This window comes from Anopheles moucheti, chromosome 2, assembly GCF_943734755.1.
Source record: "Anopheles moucheti chromosome 2, idAnoMoucSN_F20_07, whole genome shotgun sequence".
NCBI classification, from domain to species: domain Eukaryota; kingdom Metazoa; phylum Arthropoda; class Insecta; order Diptera; family Culicidae; genus Anopheles; species Anopheles moucheti.
Genome location: NC_069140.1, coordinates 70,808,753 through 70,829,014, shown reverse-complemented (window position 1 = coordinate 70,829,014; position 20,262 = coordinate 70,808,753). Strand labels below are relative to the sequence as shown.

Genomic DNA, 20,262 nt, shown 5'->3' with positions numbered 1-20,262 from the left:
TTTTCTTTAATAGAAACATTACAATCTCAAAGGGTCTAAAAGCCTGCCATTATTATTCCTTTTTTTTGCTCTTGATTCCGCACACATGGTATTGGTCCGCATGAGGTTTTGTATCACAATTGTTGCGTGGACCCCATGCACCATTGGGTCGCTATCAGCAGCTTATATTCTTTTAGGATAAAGCTTCACTTTTCGATCATTTGCTCTTTGAAACTCATAAATCACCTTTTAAAAATCTCACCTTCTTAAAATATTTGACACATTGTTCCAATAAGCTTGCCAACCACTGACCCAATCCAATTCCACACGGAAAACTGGTCAACACTCACACAGCACACACCACAGAGTGCGTACCGGCTCGAGGAGGGTTTGAAAAATAGTCTGCAGAAGGGAGAATGGGTGTATGTTGTATCCTTTATCCATTTTTCTTGCCCCTTGATTGACCCATACGCCACCCTCTGCATTGAAGGGTGGAAATCCCCCCTCCCTCCCCTCCCATTTTTCCCAATCAGATTTTTGAGATTTGCTGATTTTCAGTGAGGATAGTTTTTGCTTCATTTTATTTATTTGTTTGTCTTTTTTATCAATTCCCTAAGCTTGTTGTTGTTGATGGGGGCCCCATCGAGAAGCAAACAAAGGAAAGGATCATGGGAGTTTCACCGACATAAAAAAAAGGATAGATACTCTTCAGCAAATCAGATGGCACACACACACACAGTCCATTTTGGGGTTGGACTAGCGATAGTTGACGGCAGCGATATGAAACGAAATCGAATTGTTTTATTTTGCTTTTTTGAATGAATTTGGTTCCTATTTTGTCCACGCTCCACGTGCAATTATCACCAATAAAGACAAACTTTAGGATACGATCTTAATTGGGTAAGTTATTTTCGTTGCATCATCGTACTCATCCCCGACAACTGTTAGTTATCGTCACGCGCCGTCTCACAAGGGAGATCACGCGACTTTCCAACACTCGCTGTAACCGAAAACCGAAGGTGGATAAGTATAACTACACTTTCCTTAACCTGATACGCTCCTGGAACAGTTTTGGCGTTCTTTTTCAGTTTCCTGCGCTTTGTGCGGGGCTAACATCGAAAAGTTTGGCAATTTCAGAAGGCGATGACAGCGCGTCCCAGTGGGTGCCATTAGACACTTTTGCCGTTTGCCGTACCACTAGGCACCACATGTCGCTGGTGGCCTTTGTACCAACGATCGTGACGCAAGCTGTGAACTGCTTCGGTGTGCACTAGTTTTCGACAGGGAAAAGTTTCTACCACGTGCAAGCTGATGAGATATTCTGAGCACACACACACGCCAAAAAAAAACACTCGTTTTTAAAGAAGCTGATGGGTAGGACTAATCGAAAACGACTACTCATTAATGTAAAATTGAGCTTTTTTTAATTAAAAAAACAACACCTTGCGTTAATTTGAAGTTGAGTTAGCTTATATCATGAACAATCCACTTTGGTAGAACTAGTTTATAGCAAAAAAATATTTTTTTTAATAAAAAGTTTTTAGATACACTTCATAAACATATATCTTTAAATAAAATAAATAATATAATATATATCTTTAATAAAAGTATTCAATATTATCATAATAAAATATAAAAATATTCACAAACTTTCGTGCACAATAGTTAATCTCAAACTATCTTCAGCCACAATCCATCAACTCGCTCTTGAGTCAGTTCTGTAAAGCTCTAGCCCATTTTTCCCTGTCAAACGTAATACGATCAAAATGAAACTATCCGAACTCACGATTCACTATCGCTAGAAAGACATCGTGTTCAGTTCGTTAGGGATTGCACAGGGCGAACGAGAGACCGTGAGCCAGACGCACACAGGATAAAGTTTTAATAATCCCCACCACTAAATTGCCGCTCATTTACAGTCAACTTGTCCTGGGCATGGCCCACATGGGAAGATTAGGGCCCGGTTCCCTTTACCAAAAAAAAAAACACAAAATGAAGCTCCAAATGCAAGAAAACTACCGTCCGTGAGCAGTGTCTTTCGGCAGGGGCCTTCATTTGGCGAGATGGCTTTCGGTGTAACAACTGCTAATGTTACAGCGCCGGGAGCCCGCGCACAAAAGATACCAACAGGAAACTTTTGCCCCGTTTTCCACCAAGCCCATGAACGGCATGAACCGGCATGAGCCACATCAGATGTGGCCCCGAGACGGGGTTAGAATTCAATAAACCAGACCCGTGTTCTTCTACCACCGCGCAGGACGCTCGCCTTCGTCTGCCCTCGGTCTTCGGCCCGGCGTGTATAGTTTCTTATCAAAAGCCGCAGTTTGACAGACCGCCATAACTTCTACGGCACGATCAAAACTGTCCTCATCATTCACCGGTAATAAACATAAAAAAGGCTACAAGGGATGGGATGAATAAATGCAGGCAGCAAAAAAAAAAGAAAAACACCACACGGTTCAACGGTTAGGCACACGAGGGGCTTTTTCGGGGTAATAGACCATAATTTTAACGCAAACCACATACAACAGCACAAAGAGACAGAAAAAAAATTAGAAACAACCAACGCTCAAGGACGAAATGTTAATTAACGTTCGTTTTTTTTTCCCTCTCTCTTTCTTCATTCTTGATCACTCCCTTACAGCCACGGTATCTTTTCTGCCGTGCCCTCAACAGCATCGGCGGGCCAGGAGCTTCATATAATCGATGCATAAAACATCACCGCAAAGCATACAAATGAATTTTTCCTTATCTAAATATTTTTACTGTCCCGCGTTTTGTACTGGTTTCCCTTTTTCCCTTTGGTTGGTTTTTAGAGAAGCCCTTTCTTCGTTGGCTTTTAAATGTTTTTTTTTGTTCTGCTCTCTATTAATTTTAATAGCGCAAACCCTTTTTTACCGAACAAACCAACCAAACGATAAAAGTTTTGGTTTTCCACTTTGCCTTTCTCTCCTCTCTCTCTCTCTCTCTCTCTCTCTCTCTCTCTCTCTCTCTCTCTCTCTCTCTCTCTCTCTCTCTCTCACACACACACACACACACACTCACACTGTTTTTTTTTACGGCCATTACACTAAACCACCCGGCTTATGAATTAAAGATGGCAAAATGTGGCATAAATCCAAACGCAACACAAAACAAAAACCATTGCAAACCACTTGACCGTCATCACCATTATCCGGTGGTGTGTGACGTATCCCCGGTATCGAGGTATGGGAAAAGCTTTTCCAAGGATTCCAGGATCAATGCGCGCTCCTTTTCGGAGGGATTTATAATCCCGGGCTCCGTGTTTTCCGTCCAAAACCGTCCCTCTGCAAAAAGGGCTACGCTTACGACAATGTTCCCCAGCATACGGCAAAGTTATCAATCCTTTTGCTCGCCAACACCAACCGCTGTGCCCCCGGTTGGTCGCGTCGAAGATGAGCTATGAGATTTGCGATCGATCCCGAGAGACCAGTTAAGCACCAATTCCCCGGGTTGTGCCCGCACACTAAACCCACCAACACATGCAGCACTGGCATGGCCCGTAAATAATTAAATCTCTATTATGCACACAACAGTTCACCTCGCTGCTTTGCCAATCGGGCGCACTTACTGCCCAAAAGGTAAACATCCGATTTTGAAACTTTCTCAATCATCTCCGGAACTTCCTTCGCAGCTGCTTCGAAAGGCGCTGGTACCCCGACGGATTCGTCCCTCGCCCGGCAAAGAACGGGTGCAAATGGTGCTTGTATTTCACAAATTTCCCACTTCCAACGATTCCAACTCACTTCCCGATTGCTGCGAAGGATATGGCAAATTTGCCAACAAACATCCGGAACTGTTTTTATCTTCCGTGTTGGCTGTTGCTTAGTCTTTTCCTTCAATGTTCGTGTAATGCAGAAAAATTCCACCAGTGTGCGTATTATCGCACCTTCCGATGCTTTTTCCCTTATTTTTCACACGCACACACACACACACAAAAACTTTGCCCCCCTTTTCATCCGGTATCGAACAGAGCGCACCCATCAAGATCATCACCTACCAAAACACCGTCCCAAGGATCAAATATCCGCTGTTCCGATTTCTACTACGGTCACTGACTTAACAAGTGAAATATGAAATCCATGCCAACCCCGAGATTGAAGGTCACGACACATCGAGAAAATGGTCCCTTTTTTTCCAGGGACACTTCTCGCTATTGTCATTGTCCTTCGCTTTTGTCTGTGTGTGTGCGATTTATGGCTCCATTTTTCGCGACGCGAAATTTTATCACCATCATCGCCCCGGGAAAAGGGAAATTATTGCGCATTTTTATTGCTTTCGTGGCGAGAGCGGGCCCTTTCGCCCAAAAACCCCACCCCACCCCTAGGACGAAACTTATCGCCTAGAAGAAGAGAAGAAAAAAATATATCTACCTTTCACATCACCTCCCCCCATTTTGTGCTCGGGGGACGGATGTTGAGTGTTAACTCTTTTTTAAGCCCACCCCACGACGGGCGAGATCTACAACGAGGAAATAACCGTAACACGGAAGTCATCTGCTTCCCAATTTTTTTTTTTTGCACTTGCACTTTGAGCTTTTTCCGCCCAGGTCGAGGAATTCCCCAAAATTCCAAGCGAATACAGAATCCAATCTAAAGTGTTCCACAAAATGTTGCTTTTTTTTATGAGGAGTGTGTCGTTGCTCGTCCAAGGTGAGATTCCAACACACGGAGCTAGAGGGGGGGGGGGGAGAGAAAAAAAAAGGATATCCTACACGATCTCCAAACGTCCCGGTGGAAGTTTAAGCAGTTTACGACCGAATGGAAATCGAGCGTTAAATGAACGCTTCTTCTTCTCATACATATATCCGTAGTACGTATACTGCCCCTTTTTTTTGTTGTACTTCGCTCGTCATACATTCCCTTTTGCCAAAACCCGTGCTCTGTGTGCCCAACAAAAACCTTGCATCCCATCCCAGGACGGTTCCCAGTTTTACGGGATTTGATCTGAAGCAGAGCACCACAGGACAGGGCAAACTTCACCTCTCTTCGACAAGTCTTTACTTATTGCCTCTTCTGCGTAATTTTACGACCGCGCGCCCTGCTGTGCGAGGCACGTTACTCTACGCCCGCCGTTCGGGTAGAGAAGAAGGATGACTGTCAGCCCAAACGTATGAACACGTTGCCTTAAATGGTCGTAAATTTTACATCATTCGGATCGCCTTTTTTTTGTTGTTTCGCATCTTCTTGGAAGCTTGGAAGGTAAGCGCTTACCTTGGTCCTTCAGCCGACAGCCTGTTACAGCCCTTCACAGTTTCTTCACAGCAGGGAAAAATCCTCATGAAATAAAAACTCCTCTAGCCCTTAGAAACCTAGAATTTCAGGCCCAGGACCAGATGTAGTGCAGGATATCGCGCCATTCGAACGCCAATATCTTGATTGATCTGGGTCACAATGTGAAGATCGAGGACGGGGGTTTCGGGTTTTAAGGAAAATAGAATGGTTTTGACGATTTAATTAGGTGATGTGTTAGGGCTGTTAAGCGTGAATGCGCCTTGGAAGAGAATGGAAGAAGAAAAAAAACGTCACCTTCCCATTCTTCCTCGGTGACACCTTATAGGGCCCCCGCTTACTGCTGTTGCCAGCTTCACAGCAGGACACCCGAACGTCGAAAGCACACACAGCAGTTCCATGCCCGAGCCGTGCCACAAACAAGCCGGATAACGAAATGGGTCGGAGAAAACATAATTGAATGACACCTACCTATCGATTGACAGGTTTTGCGCCTTTAACCCCCAGCCCGCCGGATATTGCGCTGCTGCATAATGAAAGCCACCATCGACCCAGGGAAGGAATCGACAATCGTTAAGGATGCTTTTGTGCGTGTGTGCCCGTTTCGAAAGCATTTCCTCGAACAAAAGGGAAATTGTCGAACGTTTGACGGATGCTTTTTACGTTACGGAATGTCAGCCCAAAGGTAATGGAGATCGAACATTTTTACTGGAGGAAATGGGAAACCGAAAATTTACGCCTTTGTCGTTTGTTTGGCTGCGTGTTATTTTTAGGACTCATCGAATAAAATTCAGGATTCTCAGGATGGCGTAATTGGCCCGGGGGCAAAGTACATAATGGTGCCAAATTAGGCGCCGCTTTGACGTTGTCAAACATTTGTCATGAATATTGCCAACCGGTGGGTTGATCCCGTCCGTCTTCGTTAGGAAGTTGATAAATGATTTACGATCTTTTCAAATCTTTAATTCCCCTTACTTTCTTTCTAGCACAAAGTTGAAGCAGAACACATCAAGCGGAAGAAAATTTCGATTATTGAAAAGGGGAAAAGAACGCATAAATTGCTAATATCAATTGATATTTTAGCTAATTTACACGCTTTAAGCAAACATTTCGCGGACAAACACATTTGTTCCTTTAAATGATAATCTGAATAAATAAACAAGCACGCCATTTTGTGCAACTCCACTGATCCGCATCCCAAAATTAGGCATAATAGCAACAGCCCATTCAGCGGAAATCTTCTCAAAAATAGAACGCTTCTAAATTGCTTCACTTCTGTGCACATTGTTCTGACAAGCGCGTAAATCATGCTGAATGATCATTAAATAGACTCTCGCTCGTACGCGTGGGTGTACCACATAAACGTTGCACACAAACCCGGCAGTAGACACGCCAAAACAGGCACGAGCTTTGGTGAAGAATTTCATAATTAAATTTCCCAGCCGAGCACCACGTTTATAGGGCGACACAGTTCATTTTCCCCCCACATTCTAGCTACAGTTCAGCATCGGCAGTGTTGCCAGTGTTGCCAGTGTTTGCCCAGAGCTGTGGACGATATGTATCCTGCGACAATGTCCTGCTGACTTTAAGCTTTTGACCAAACAGTTTCTCCAAACGCTGCAGAGCACTCGCCGCGACGACTTTCCTACTTCATTTGCTCGTATTTCAATTTTTCTCATTACATTTATTAAGCCTGTAAGCTCGAACGTAAAGCTAGCAGCGGGGAAAAAACGGCTCCCCAACTATCCTTGCTCGGGTGCGTCAAATATTAAACCTTGCATATTGAAAATGACTGGAAGGAAAATAAAAGTATCATGCTCGGTCGTCAGCAATAACTCTCTCTCTCTCTGCAATAACACTCAAGAAAGATGTAACAGCGCAACGACACAAAGTCGCGTAATGGTAAACGCTTATCGTATCGGTAGGTTTGGCAGCGTTAAGCCGCTCTCAGAGACCAGAGTAAGTCCAAAGTACCAAAGCACCAATTTCCAGGACTAGCAGCAGCGATTTGGAATCATCATCATCGTTTATATTTGCGAAACGCTACATCCAGACACAGAGACAGCTTCACGCAACGCAACTTGTACGGAAGGACCTGCCCACGCCTCTGCTACGTTCCATCAGTCAACCATAGCCGGGTGGGTGGACGACACGCTAACCGAAAAAGGATAACCGTCCATACACGAACACCACCAAACCAACCCGGACACGGACACCGACGATGTCCATTGGCTACCGAACCTGATAATTGGTTTCAGCCCACGGCCCATCAGGGCCCATCACTTCCGTCAGCAAACTGAGCACGGTTCTGCCGTGCGCTGAGGTTGAAGATGCCTCCCAAAACAGGACCTCTGCAGGTCGCGGACATGGTCAGCCAGTATCGAAAGGAAGTGAAGCATATTAAAAATAACGATTCGCCATTCACTCGCCCCTTAAATTGGAGAATGGCACACACACACAGAAGAGGGGTGGGAATTCTCTTCTAAAGCTATTTTAATCTCCAAACGGTGCGTCCCAAAATTGTTTCGAAATGGGGAGAGCAGTTCGGAGGGAAGGCTGGAATTTTTAACAAGCTTTCCGCTGTTCCGTCACTGTTCCGGGGGTTTTACTGCTTACAATTCGACCGAGAATTCCAAGGCAGCTCCATCCCGAGTATGCAGAGCTTCTTCCCTGGTTGGGGTATTTTTTTTGTGAGGAGGGAGAGTTGTGTAAACCAACGACCATCGAAGATGACACATCTCGACATGGACGTGGATCACGATTACGACGACGAGACAGTAACACTTCCACCATCCACTGTTGCCTTTATCAACACAAAAAAAAAAACACACTCCAACCAACCAAAAATCACATTACAAATTCTGCCCCCGGTCCATTCGGGCCACATTTCGGGCCCATTTGCAAGCCCAAAAAAAGGATAACTAGCGTCGTCCTCGCACAGCCCGGATGTGCCTATGTGACGGGTGAGTTTTTAAGAAGTTAACAGTAACAGTACAAGAAGAAGGAAAAAAAAACAGTCCAACCAACGATGACGACAAATTCTTCACCCATCGCCACACGCTGCTGTGGGGCCTTGTTATCGCAAAACCACCACGGGACCACGGACGAGCGCACAGTTCTCAAGCTGCAACAAAACTACTGTGAGCCGGACCTTTGGAAAAAAGGGCAACTTTCGAAACGGTTGTCCCTGAAATTGGTCACATAGCAAAACCAAAAAAAAAGGTAAAATAAACTCACTCTCCGGCACACACACACACACACACTCGTAGCCATCAGATGCCGGTGACATTCAGCTGTTACTGACGACGATGGAAAGCTACCGGGTACGATAGGGAACATCCGAAGGAACGATCAACCCGCCAACAAAGCGCCAGTCGGTGCAATCGGTGTGTGTCCGGGTGTGCGTTGTGAAAGGACATGCCGAACGTGACCGTATTACATAAAACGCTATCATCCTGGTTCGGGAAGCAACTGCGGGTGCGTTACGTTACGGGCAATAGCAGAGCATAAGCGAAAAGAATCTCGAATATTACCTCACCGCTTCGGGCTGGCAGGGCCATATCACCCAAAGACGCCCAACCGTCGTCCTGAGTGGTGCTTGTCTTATTTTTTAATATGTACCACAGCCCGCACCGAAATGGAAGAACAAGACAGTAAGTCGACACTGATAACTTGACAGGGAAATTGGATTGCACCGGTTCGGTTCGGTTGGTGCGGAAACCGGAAGCGCGGCTAACGTCCAGGAACACAACGCACGCACATGTGTACTGTTGCCATTACTTTACCGCTTCAATTTAGCTAATTAACTTAGCTCGCAAAACATGTACAGTAATTTCTAGCTCGCTGTGGGAGAAGTGAAATGCGAGAAATATACCAAACGAAAACAAAAAATGCCCCTCTCTTACACTGACGCTTTGTGCTTGTTGTGCTCGAGCGATGGAATGGTGTTGGAGTTGGGGAAATGATGATAAATTGAAATGCTTCACGAAGAGGCAGGCCAGGCCCCGTCCGCCAGACAGACAGAGTGGACCCGGAATGGTGGAATGGTTAAATTTTACATTTTACATTTCGAAAAAAAAAACCGGAACTCATTCTATCGAGTGAAAGCGGCAAACGAATGTAGGAATTAATATTCAACAGACGTTCTTCCCCCGCATACAGTATCACACGGTTAGTCGTACATTTAGTTTACATTATTTCCCCTCCGCTAATACCGCGCGTGCCAAAAGGATTGAAAGCTTTCGCCCGTAATACGAATTGCGAGTAGGAAATCAGAGGCGAAAAAATAAAATAATAAAACAAACCACTCACATTAACATTCTTCCCGAACCGTGGCGGCACACCGAGGGGTCCACCAGAACGCTCATATTTGCGCTCATAAACATTTCATCTACATAGCAGCGGCCACACACATTAGACACATGCGGACTACCGAAAATGTCCTGAGCCGAACGACGGAACACGGTTCTGCGGTAGAAATCTGTTTATCGAATGTCAAAACCGTATCTTTATGGGTCGTTCGTGATCGAATTTGCTATTCAAACGATACCGTCCCATCTCGCCACCAATGTGGATGATGCTTTATTGACATTCATACACCAAAGCGACAAACAAACTGGTCCAGAGCGATTAGAACCTTCTGCTACATTTCACACATGCAGCGAAGGCGTTTGCTGCATCATGGAGTGAGCAATCGAAAGATTTAAAGTGTTTTAATATTTTTTATGAAACATACCGTCCCATTTTATCTTGTTTGAAGTACAATTTGTTGAGATGATTTTTTCCCAAAGGTACAAATCCGACTCAAGTTATCATGGAGTTATTAAAAAAAAACTAATGCAAAAATCTACACAATATTTGTATTCAACTGAAGGTCTTACCAACTTGTTTTTAATTTAATTAATTAGTTTTTTTTTTTGAATTTTAATACAATTTTTTTATATATTTTACTGCATCCTCTCACATAAAATTTATTTGGCAAATCAATTAATTATTAACTCCAAATACATCCATTTATTTGATGTACTCTTATATTTCCCTCCTACCAATTAGGATTTGGGACGGGTCGGTGGTGTATTGGTAGCGGTGTCGATCTTCACACGACAGGCCCGGGACAAAATCCCATCCGGATCAATCCTCCGTACGCCTAAATCTATCGATGCATTTCATGATGAAGAGATTTCAATTTATTAAACGTCTATATCCTTGATTTCATAACTCGTTTTGAGTAGTTTATAAATAACAATTAAAATATTAAATATGTTCGACAAATGCTTGATTAAATCATAATAAAATAAAAATAACAAAATATAATTGTTGGCTGATAATTGTTTGGCCTAACACGTAGATCGCGCTAGAAGATTTTTATCCATATCATTTTTAGTTTGTACCAACCTTCAAACGAGTTCTGTCAAAATTTGACAGCACTCGGACAATAACCTAATGAGCTAGAACAATTTGTGTGACGCAACTTTTGTGTTTTGAGTAATCATGGCAAGGAAGGAATTTCGCGTAATGACAAAATATTGGTTTTTGAAGGTAACCAAAAATTGTAAACAGGCTATAATTGTTAAAAAAAAAAGTGTTTTACTATCATAGTCCAAACAATTATCAGCCCACCTGTTAGTTAGAACAATCTATCAAGAATCAACATAATATCATCGCGCAATATATTGCACCAATCGGTTTATCAAAGAGCGCATCAAAGATCAGCAATTTAATCTCAATTTTAATTAAATAGAACTAGTTCTTGGAACATACTGTTACAGGAAACAACTTTAGTTGTTCCTGATGATTCGCTAAACTTCTTTTCCCTCCTTCAACCTGTACTAAGTAACGATAATGCAAGTAAGAGGACTCTAATCTTACGTTCGATTGTAAATCACACCGGCCATATTGGTGGAAGCAACAATGCTATGATTGAAATAACTATTCCTAAGTGTAGTAATCTAGTTATAACCTTTAAAGATTAGGTTGTGTTTATAATAAAAACTTTTATAAAAAAATGTACCTTATACTGCATAAACATTATGTGAAAAAATTAGTAAATTATAGTACATTAAATAATCTGGAATAAAAACCTTTAAGCTACTGTTCCATTGCTTACAAATTACTTTCACTTTTCTCTATTTTCTTTATTAACCGGGGAACTAATGTTTAATAGCCATATGGTTAAACATAATGGCCAGCTGACTGGCAAACTGGCCCCACGTTACCCTGTCATCGAAACATTATTTGTTTCATTCATGAATCACAATTTCCCTCGCTTATCAAAGCCCACCCCATCGGACCATCATCGTATCGACAATACTCCAGCATCTCGAGAAGCACTGTGGCCAACATTCCTAACACCCACAGAGAGCTGGTGTGCTGAGGGGTGGGGGGGAGGGGGAGGTGATTCATCCCCTGCAAAAAGCCACACCACGGTTGAATGGAGCAGAAAAAAAAGGGAAAACAAAAACCTCCAAGGATGGTTGATGAAGTTTTCCTTTCTTCCCAGCACACGCCAACGGCTCCCCAGGGCGTACTACAACCGAAGAGCATTGGGGGCACACATACACACATAACTTGCGCCAACTCCCTTTGCGGGGTGTGTCCGACGATAACGAACTTTGGTTGGTGAAGGGCACCATTGGCAAATAGACAAACATCATCACACTACTCGTCCACGTCTAATTGTGAGCGTTCTCTTCGAGTGCTCCCGGTCACTCCCGGTCTCGTTTGGCTCGTTCCGGTCACTCTTGCTGACCACTTGACGCTTTCAATTGTGTGGTTCTTCGCAATTCGTTTGTCCGGAATCGAGAAAAGCGACAATCATTACGGTGCCGGGAGGGAGTTTCGGAGGTTTTGGCCACCCGACCATCGTTCATCAGATTGCAATGTATTCATCACTCTCGCTCTAGAACGTTCCCATCCCATGTCGTCCCAAGGATGTCGTCAGCTGGGCTTTGCCACGCTCTCATCCTCTTGACCTAGTTGTGCTGGGTGCCGCCGAGAGGCCTACCCAAGAACCAAGATTCCTAGAAGCAACCCTGCCACGGTGGAGTCACAGCCCAATCCGACCCCAGGACGACACCACCAGGGCTGATGAATGTCGAAAGCAGAAGGCGTACGGGGGTGCAAAAGCTCATCAAGCGGCGTTGCCATAAACGGAAACAATAAACATGCCAGGGCAAATAGTGATAAGCATAACGGGGGTGAAACTGTACAATCTCCATTCGCTCTCTCTCTCTCTCTCTCTCTCTCTCTCTCTCTCTCTTTATCTCTCCCTCTACGCCCACCCGGAAGTGGTCACCGGCAAGAACATAAAACAAAAGCGCCCACGAAAGGGAATAAATCCCGCTGAAATGCCGCCCTGGAGCACTGCCGGAGAACAGTAATGGACACACGTTACTGTGGGGTAAGCGAATGAAAAACAACACCGGCGCACAGGAAAATGAAAACGAAGTACCAACGAATTCCGGGCAAAGGCGTTAGCACGCGCAGAGAGGGTGGGACAAAAACAAAAACGCGGGAAAACACTTACACGCGCCGAGCAGTCGAAAAGTACTTGGGGTACGTAAACAAGCACGGGGACGACGGAGGCCAACAAAAAACAAAAAGTGAACCTAAATGCGTCAACAAAGTCCCGTCACTAACCTTCACACGGCTAAAAAGAACATATCCCTACTTGCCAGCAAGCAAGCGAGACTTCTAATGGCATTTTTAGACGACCCAGCGCCACTACCACCCACACTTGAAGGGCTCTTGGACCGGAAGAAACGACAAACAGCTAGCAAACGGTGGTCCTTCTGGTGTTGGTCCCTGTTGACGAGTGGAGGAACTGTGTCAATTATTTAATGGAAATTATCAAAGCAAACGAGCGGACCGCTTTTCCACGGGACAAGGGGGACCTGCTGTTTGACTTTGAGATATACACGCTTTATGTTTGTTTCTGTTTTCATCTGGAGAACGTCATGCAGAGGTCCCACTCCCGCTTTACAGTCTCTTTTCCCTTTTTGACTGAAGGGAAGTTTGATTTCCGCACCGTTTTATCCACTTTTGCTAAACGTCCTTCGGTTGAGGACTGCATGGTTTACTTCGAAACTGAATATCGTGTAAGTTTTTTTTCAAAAAATCGTTTGCTCGATTTAAAAAACCATTTCCAAAATTAAAAGTATTTTATGTAAAGGACGGTCCCACACGACAGGACTGGTACAAAATCCCTCTGAATCATTCCACCCCGTATGCGGAATTGACTATCCAACAATTAGCTAATAGTGAAGTCAAAGAAAGCCAGAGATGGCAGCCATGACCTTGTAGATTATAAAGTCAAGAAGAAGAAGAAGAAGAAGAAGAAGAAGAGTTCGAAGTATATTTCCTACTTTAATAATAATAAAATGATCAAATAACAGTTTAAAGAGCTGAGAATTGCCTCCCTGAGAATTGGGGGTACGAAATCTTTATCCCAATGGCATTAAACTGTGCATTCCTTCTAGGAAGGACCCAAAACGAGGGGCAAGGACATTATTTTCATTGGGATATCTTCAGCACTCGTGATATTTAAAGAACAAAAATTCGATTTTCCCATTTTTTTGTTTATTTTTCCGTTATCTCATTAAAAAATTTGTACAATTATATATTCCTAATGTTATCTTTGATTAATAAAATCAATAGTGAATCTTTTCAAATGTTAATGTTTGCCAATTAGAATGTTTTTTATTCTACTAGATATTTCCCGAATTTTAGGCATAGTGAAAACATAACATAAAACACTTAAATTTACCCAACTGGAGTACTAAACCTTAAATTATTATTTGATAATAGTTAACGCCGGTTGGGCACTATAGTTCAATAAATACAGCCTTTTTAAAAATACATATATATTTCTAAAGAATAATTATTGTAGTTAAATATTTGAATACTGGTGCCATGACCAGGATACAATTAAGCAAAAAGAGTAAAACTTGGTTTTTATTTTTCTAAAAGTTCTAATTGATTTAATTTAAAAAAAGAAGCTATAATAGATTAGCTTTTAATAGACCTCTTTATTTAACAGTTGCAAGAGTAGCCACCATCTACCGTCCAGATACTCATATAATGTATAAAATAGCTCATAGAATAGAACGATCAAAACAACTTTGCTGTGTATGAACGGGCGACAAGTGAATGGTGAAATGTTATAATAAAAGGGAATAGTCATCCCATTCAAGTTTCGCTTCCATTACCAGAGTCATTACACACACACACACACACAGTATGAGATGCTTTAGCTTGCAACCAGCCACAACCTGGGAGCTTACGTTATCCACATGTGTAAAGCTTCCACATTGCCCGTGGAAACTAAAAACCGATAATACCCTTTTATTCGAAGTCGCAGGACAACGAAGGAGTAGTCCCTTTTCGCAGGCCGATGGCACATCCTGAAGGACCGTTGCTAAAGATTGCAAAAAAATTAATCAAACAGCGCACGGCACCCAACAGATGCGTCTAAACTGGCCGTATAGTGGGCCCCCCCGGTGGGCCGAAAGAAAGTTTCGGTGTCTTTTACTCGAGCATTTCTCCACCCGCCCCATCCCATCTTGGTCGACCATCCAGTCGGTGACACGCTGAAAGAGAGTCATGTTCATCTCCGAATGCACAATCACGCACGACACAGAATAGAGTCCCTTTTTGCTCGAAGGGGAGCAACAACCGGAGCAAGGATGCGAAATTAAAAAGCGACCCTTCTAGAATCGAGCGCACACGTGTGTGTGGTGGTGGTTCTTTCCGAAAATGGATCGAGAATTGCTAGCGTTGGGGGAAAAAAACAGGCGACACCAAACAGTGCTCCGGGAGCAGCAAAGGGAGAGCCACATACGACTGGGTGGTGGCCAGGATTAACCATTATGCCGGGTAAAAAGTAGATAACTATCCCTCTGCAGCTTATCCTGCCTTCGCTTTACTTCTTTCTATCACTTTTTTTTGTCTAGCCGACGAACTACGGTTACAACGACGACGACGACGACGACATAACAGTCAGTTTGATTACGATTTCATAAAAGCGATCGAACGCTTGCCAACGGGACAGGGACATGATTCCCACAATTTTGCTTCCACTGGCACTGGGACTTCAATGTGAAAGGAAACAGCAGGGACTCTCTGGGCGAAAAAAAAACTGCGAAAAAGCGCTCCGAATTAACAAGCCACTACAACAGCAGCAGCAGCAGCACCACTAGCAACGGCAACTGACTGCATAAGTACCGGCGCAGAGGACCCAATATCCAACTCCACATCCTTTTGCCTCCGTTTGCGAGACGTGAGTTTCAGCTCACTCTTTGTATGGTCCAGTGAAGAGTACACGGGGAGTGAAAAATATTCTACAGGAAACACAGCCTTTTTTTTTGCACCCCCTCCCGAGCGACGAACCCAACGGCCACCCTGCCCCGCCACGAACCATCGCCAGTGTAGATGTAATTGAAAAACTTTGCCAAAGCTTTTCCTTTTTTTTTTTGCACATTTTTCCCGCAGTCGAAACCCAACATCGGTGGACGTGCAGGGGGCCGCGGGAGGGGGGGGGGGGGGGGGTGCTAACGCGACGCTGGAGGTAACAGATTTTCCCATGTTTTTAGCACCACACACACCCAAAACCGGTACCGGGAAATGGATCCTTCCCGGCACACAACCTCCTGCGCAGAACAAAACAACAAATCCGGTTCATTGGAGACGCTGCTGACACCAAGAGGACGCACGCACTAAGCCGGGGCGGGAACGAATTTTTTGCCGTTTTCTATGCACTATAATGATATCATTCGCGTTATTCCGTATTCCAATCACTGGCAAACGGGGTTTACTACCACTGCCGGCACTGGTTTAGCGCGGATAGTACTTGATTTTTATCGAAAACTTTCCTCCACAAAAAAGGGAAAGGGCGCGAAACGAGTGCATAAGGTGTGTTATTATGATTCTCCTATTTTTTTTTGGCGTAGGATGCCTTTCAAGCGTAGGATGCGGCCAAAGAGCAACCAAAAACTTCGCCAACAAATGCACGATCCCGCACTGGTGCGTCGGAAGTGCTAGAATGCAAAAGAGTTTCAGCGACTTCCCGCACCGAACGAAGGCACACTAAACGAGAGCGAACGAAAACGCTTGAAAGGACAACGGAACAAGACTTTCAATTTATCGCACAAGTGAGACGTGGCTCAAAAAAAGGGGCAAAAAGAAATGGAGGTGATTTCCCGGCTAATCATGACGACAAGAATTCTAGCTCGAAACTTAATTAACCTCTGGTAAATCAGCGCTGTATATCTCTGGTGATTTCACCCCAAAACCGGGGGCCTGATTTTTTTTTCTTTCATTCCTTTCCAACTTTGCTGTGACACAGTTGTCGGAATCTTGCATCAAAATTGGAACACTGTCAACTGCAGGCACCGAAGCATCGCTCACCAGATACAAAAGGATTCCTTCTCTATTAAATTCCCTTCCGTATCTCTGCTGGATACGCAACATTCTTCGGCTGTAGCTGTGTTTACCCACAGCTATCATTCATCACACAAGTTAAATTGCCGCACTTTAGCCCTTACCGGTACGTTTAATACCTCCTGATTCACCATCATGAGTGGTCCCGGGGTTTCCCGGACCTAGTGCAACTGCATCTGCCATCAAACGAATGATACGGAAACTGCAGCAGCAGAAAATGATTGTTTATCCCTCGCATCGGTACATAAGACACACGCGGTAGTGGTGCGCTTTTTTCAAAGCGGACCTTACCGCTTCAATGTTTTGCAGTGAGCTCGGGAGCAATCATTTTGCTAATCCTGTCGGCAACGAAGCAATTAAAACTGGAACTGGTTGCTCCATCTTGCATCGCATCTGCTTACGCCTCGGAACACAAACGGGCATGAGTAAGAGGCAGAGGTTTCGCAGTGAATCGTTTCCTTCTGTTTTAAAACCGGGCGTGCGATATGCAGGACCAGGACCTTTTTTGAGAAACAATCGCTTCCGAGTGCTTACCCATTTATATAGAAATACGCTTTGCAAAATGCGACAGTCGTGCGTCGTTCAGCAAATGCAACGTTTTGTGGAAGAAATTTAATGCCAGGCCTAGATCAGTTTGGTAGACCGATGGACAAAGGAATGTGCAATCGAACCGATTTAACTCCGGCCCGAATCTTCTCGGGCGTGTGTGATCATTCCAGCTGATTAAAAGTCAGTTCAAAAATTCATCCCATTCCCCACGGGGAAAGGATTACACGGCACACGGCAGATGTAAAACCATCCCCCCCGTATATCGTTACTGTTTACGTGAGCGTAGGCTGCAAGTTCAAACAACCACACATGCATACAAGTGTCCACACAATTCCATGCCCATTGACACCCCTTTCCCATATGGATAGATTTTCCGGTGCATCCAACGTTCCGAAAATCGGATTACGTCTTTCGGGATACGATTAAGGCACCCGGGGTATGTGAAAGGTCTGGGGTCTTGTACTATATCCCCGATCACAGCTCCAGAGCAGCCACGTGCGCCACAAAGGAGCGTTTTATTTTTCACATCTCAATTGGGTGAGGTGGATGTATTCCACGTGCCCACAGCAGCGGAATGCAGCCTGCAACCTTTAGAGATGTCCATCCGTGTTTACATGGAGCAACCGGTATGTGGTGTGGAAGTCATCCTGTATCGGTACGCACAAAAACTACAAAGGCTGTGTAATAGTGTTGCATTCCGGCAACGTGTGAAAAGGGCAAAGTGTTACCGAATGCTCGAGTTCCATGTATTTGGAGAAAAGATTTACGGAATATACTCCGAATCTGAGAATAGCTCGCATTTGATACCAAATGTGCCCTCTTCAATGCATGGTGATTATGTCTTTTATAAATAATTGATTTATATAACTGAAAATCCTTATCCAAATGACATGAAACTTTGAGATCCTTCCAAAGAATATCGCCAAATAGGGCACAAAAGCACTTTTTTTTTTCATTTAGACATCTTCAGAAGTTGAGATGCCTAAAGATTAAAGTTTCTAATTTTCCATAAAGAGTAATATTAATTTCTTCGAATTTTGAGCAAAACCATACACTTACGCTTATCAATTATCATTTTAATTACAATTTAAAACAATATTAATCCTTTAGAATGATATTTTTTTACATTTGTGATGTATCGCTTTATCGACTCGAATTTAATCCGAACTTGACACATTAGAAAAAAAAACACAACATAAGCGACCGAAATTATCAAACGGCACTAAAGGTACTCTTAAATTACCATCATAAAAAACCATTTATTTGTAGCATTTATAACAAACCGGACAATACAGCTTTTTCAGAAAAGAGCAATTTTGCGTATTAAGACAGCAATAGTTTCGTGATAGTACGGTGTCATTCTTGTGACGTGCCAATGACACATCATGTGTATGCGAGTCATTGTGTACGATCAGTTTTTTTGGTAAGTGATGTTTTCGTTACTTTTAAAAGGTAATACACCTTTTTTCCTAATCGGCACAACAACCTCAAGAGATCTAGGTCTGCGATTTCTGGCCTACTTTGACTTTATATTTATATTTTATTATATTTTTTATATTTATATTTATTATAACCCAAGAAAAAACGGGAACCTACCTTTCCACCGATGGTCAACTGGTAGCCCATGAGTGTCGGTGCCTTCAGCTGCACCGGACAGATGAAGCCCAAATCACGGTGCGTTCCGACCACCCCACCGCCCACACCGGCCCCACCACCCACACCCACCGACGAACCGGCCGATTTCCGATGGGGCGGTATGTACGGGGCGGCCACCGTTTTTGTCGGATAGCCAGCGGAGGATGCGCTCGTCGGTACCGGTGTCGTTTCGCTGGAGTTGTCCTTCGACACGCACAGATTACCGTCGCTGTTCTCCGGGAACTGGGAGCACTCGAGGTTTTCCGGCCACGGAAAGTTGAACGTTTTCATGATGGTTTCGCAGGCCCGGGCACTCTCGCACAGGCTCCGACAGGGCGGCAGCGGGTAGGGCAGGATGGTACAGACCGGTGCGTACAGCAGACAGAGGAAGAACTTCAAATCCGGACTGCAATCGATCTTGACCAGCGGCACGTACTGGTGCACCTCGAGTGCGGCCTCCTCCTGCTTCGTATGGCCGAACCGGTTCGGCATTATCGTACGATTGTACGGAATGCCGGCACAGAACGGTATCGTGATCGGTTCGCAGCGATTGTGATGCTGAAACTCCTCACCGGCAACGCTGGGCTCTACCTCGTGCGTCACGATCGTTTCCTGCTGCTGCTGCTGCTGCTGGATTGCGATCGCCGCGGGCAGCAGCCACAGCAGGATGGCCCATCTGGCCACCGATCCGCACCGCCGTAAAGCGGCCATTTTCGATCCGTTTGCTTGCTCCTCGACCCAAACACACCGTTCCGAACTGCACGCGTTTCGCACGTTGCGAATGCTAACTTCTTGCTTTCAGCGACCTTTTCCTGCCCGCTCAAACATAAGCACACGCGCGCACACACACAAACACGGTAACACAACCGGTAAACAACGATACTGGTCGAGAAACCATTGGACAGGTGCTTCTCTTTCTTTGCCTTTATCGCAGCCTGCTAGAATTCTCTCACACACGCAACGCACGGTTTACGCGTCGACCGGTGCATCCACCCGTACCGAACGGGCGCCTGTTTGCGTTACGACTCTTGCACACACACACACGCACGCACGAACACCGAATTAAAGCAACGAGCACGCACTCACACGCCCACAACTTTACATCACGTTTTCGGAGCCGGCCGAAAAGTTACCGGGTACGGCAACAAAATAAAACACACCACACACCGCACCGAAAAGGGAACCGACAAAACACCCACCCAACTACACGTACACACCAAGCACACACGCGCGGCTAACACCACTACCACCACAACAAGAAGGGAAGCGACGGAAACCGGCTCGCTGTGTACACCGCGCAGCCGGGAAAAGTGGCGGCGCGATTCTATTTCCCTTTTCCTTTGCAATTTTTCTCCAAAAAAAACCGAGAGGGGAATTTGGCACGCACTTTTTTTCTTCTCTCGCCGTGTTG

General features: G+C 44.6%; 1 protein-coding gene across 1 annotated transcript in view; it reads right to left on the bottom strand.

Annotated features, from left to right (window-relative positions):
- LOC128309920 (frizzled) overlaps positions 1 to 19,820 on the bottom strand; it is a 246,551-nt gene extending 226,731 nt beyond the window's left edge. The window contains exon 1 of the mRNA XM_053046429.1: positions 18,813 to 19,820. Within this exon, the coding sequence (XP_052902389.1) occupies positions 18,813 to 19,562 (750 nt within the window). The 5' untranslated portion in view covers positions 19,563 to 19,820. The remainder of the gene's footprint in view (positions 1 to 18,812) is intronic.
- Positions 19,821 to 20,262: the final 442 nt, after the last annotated feature.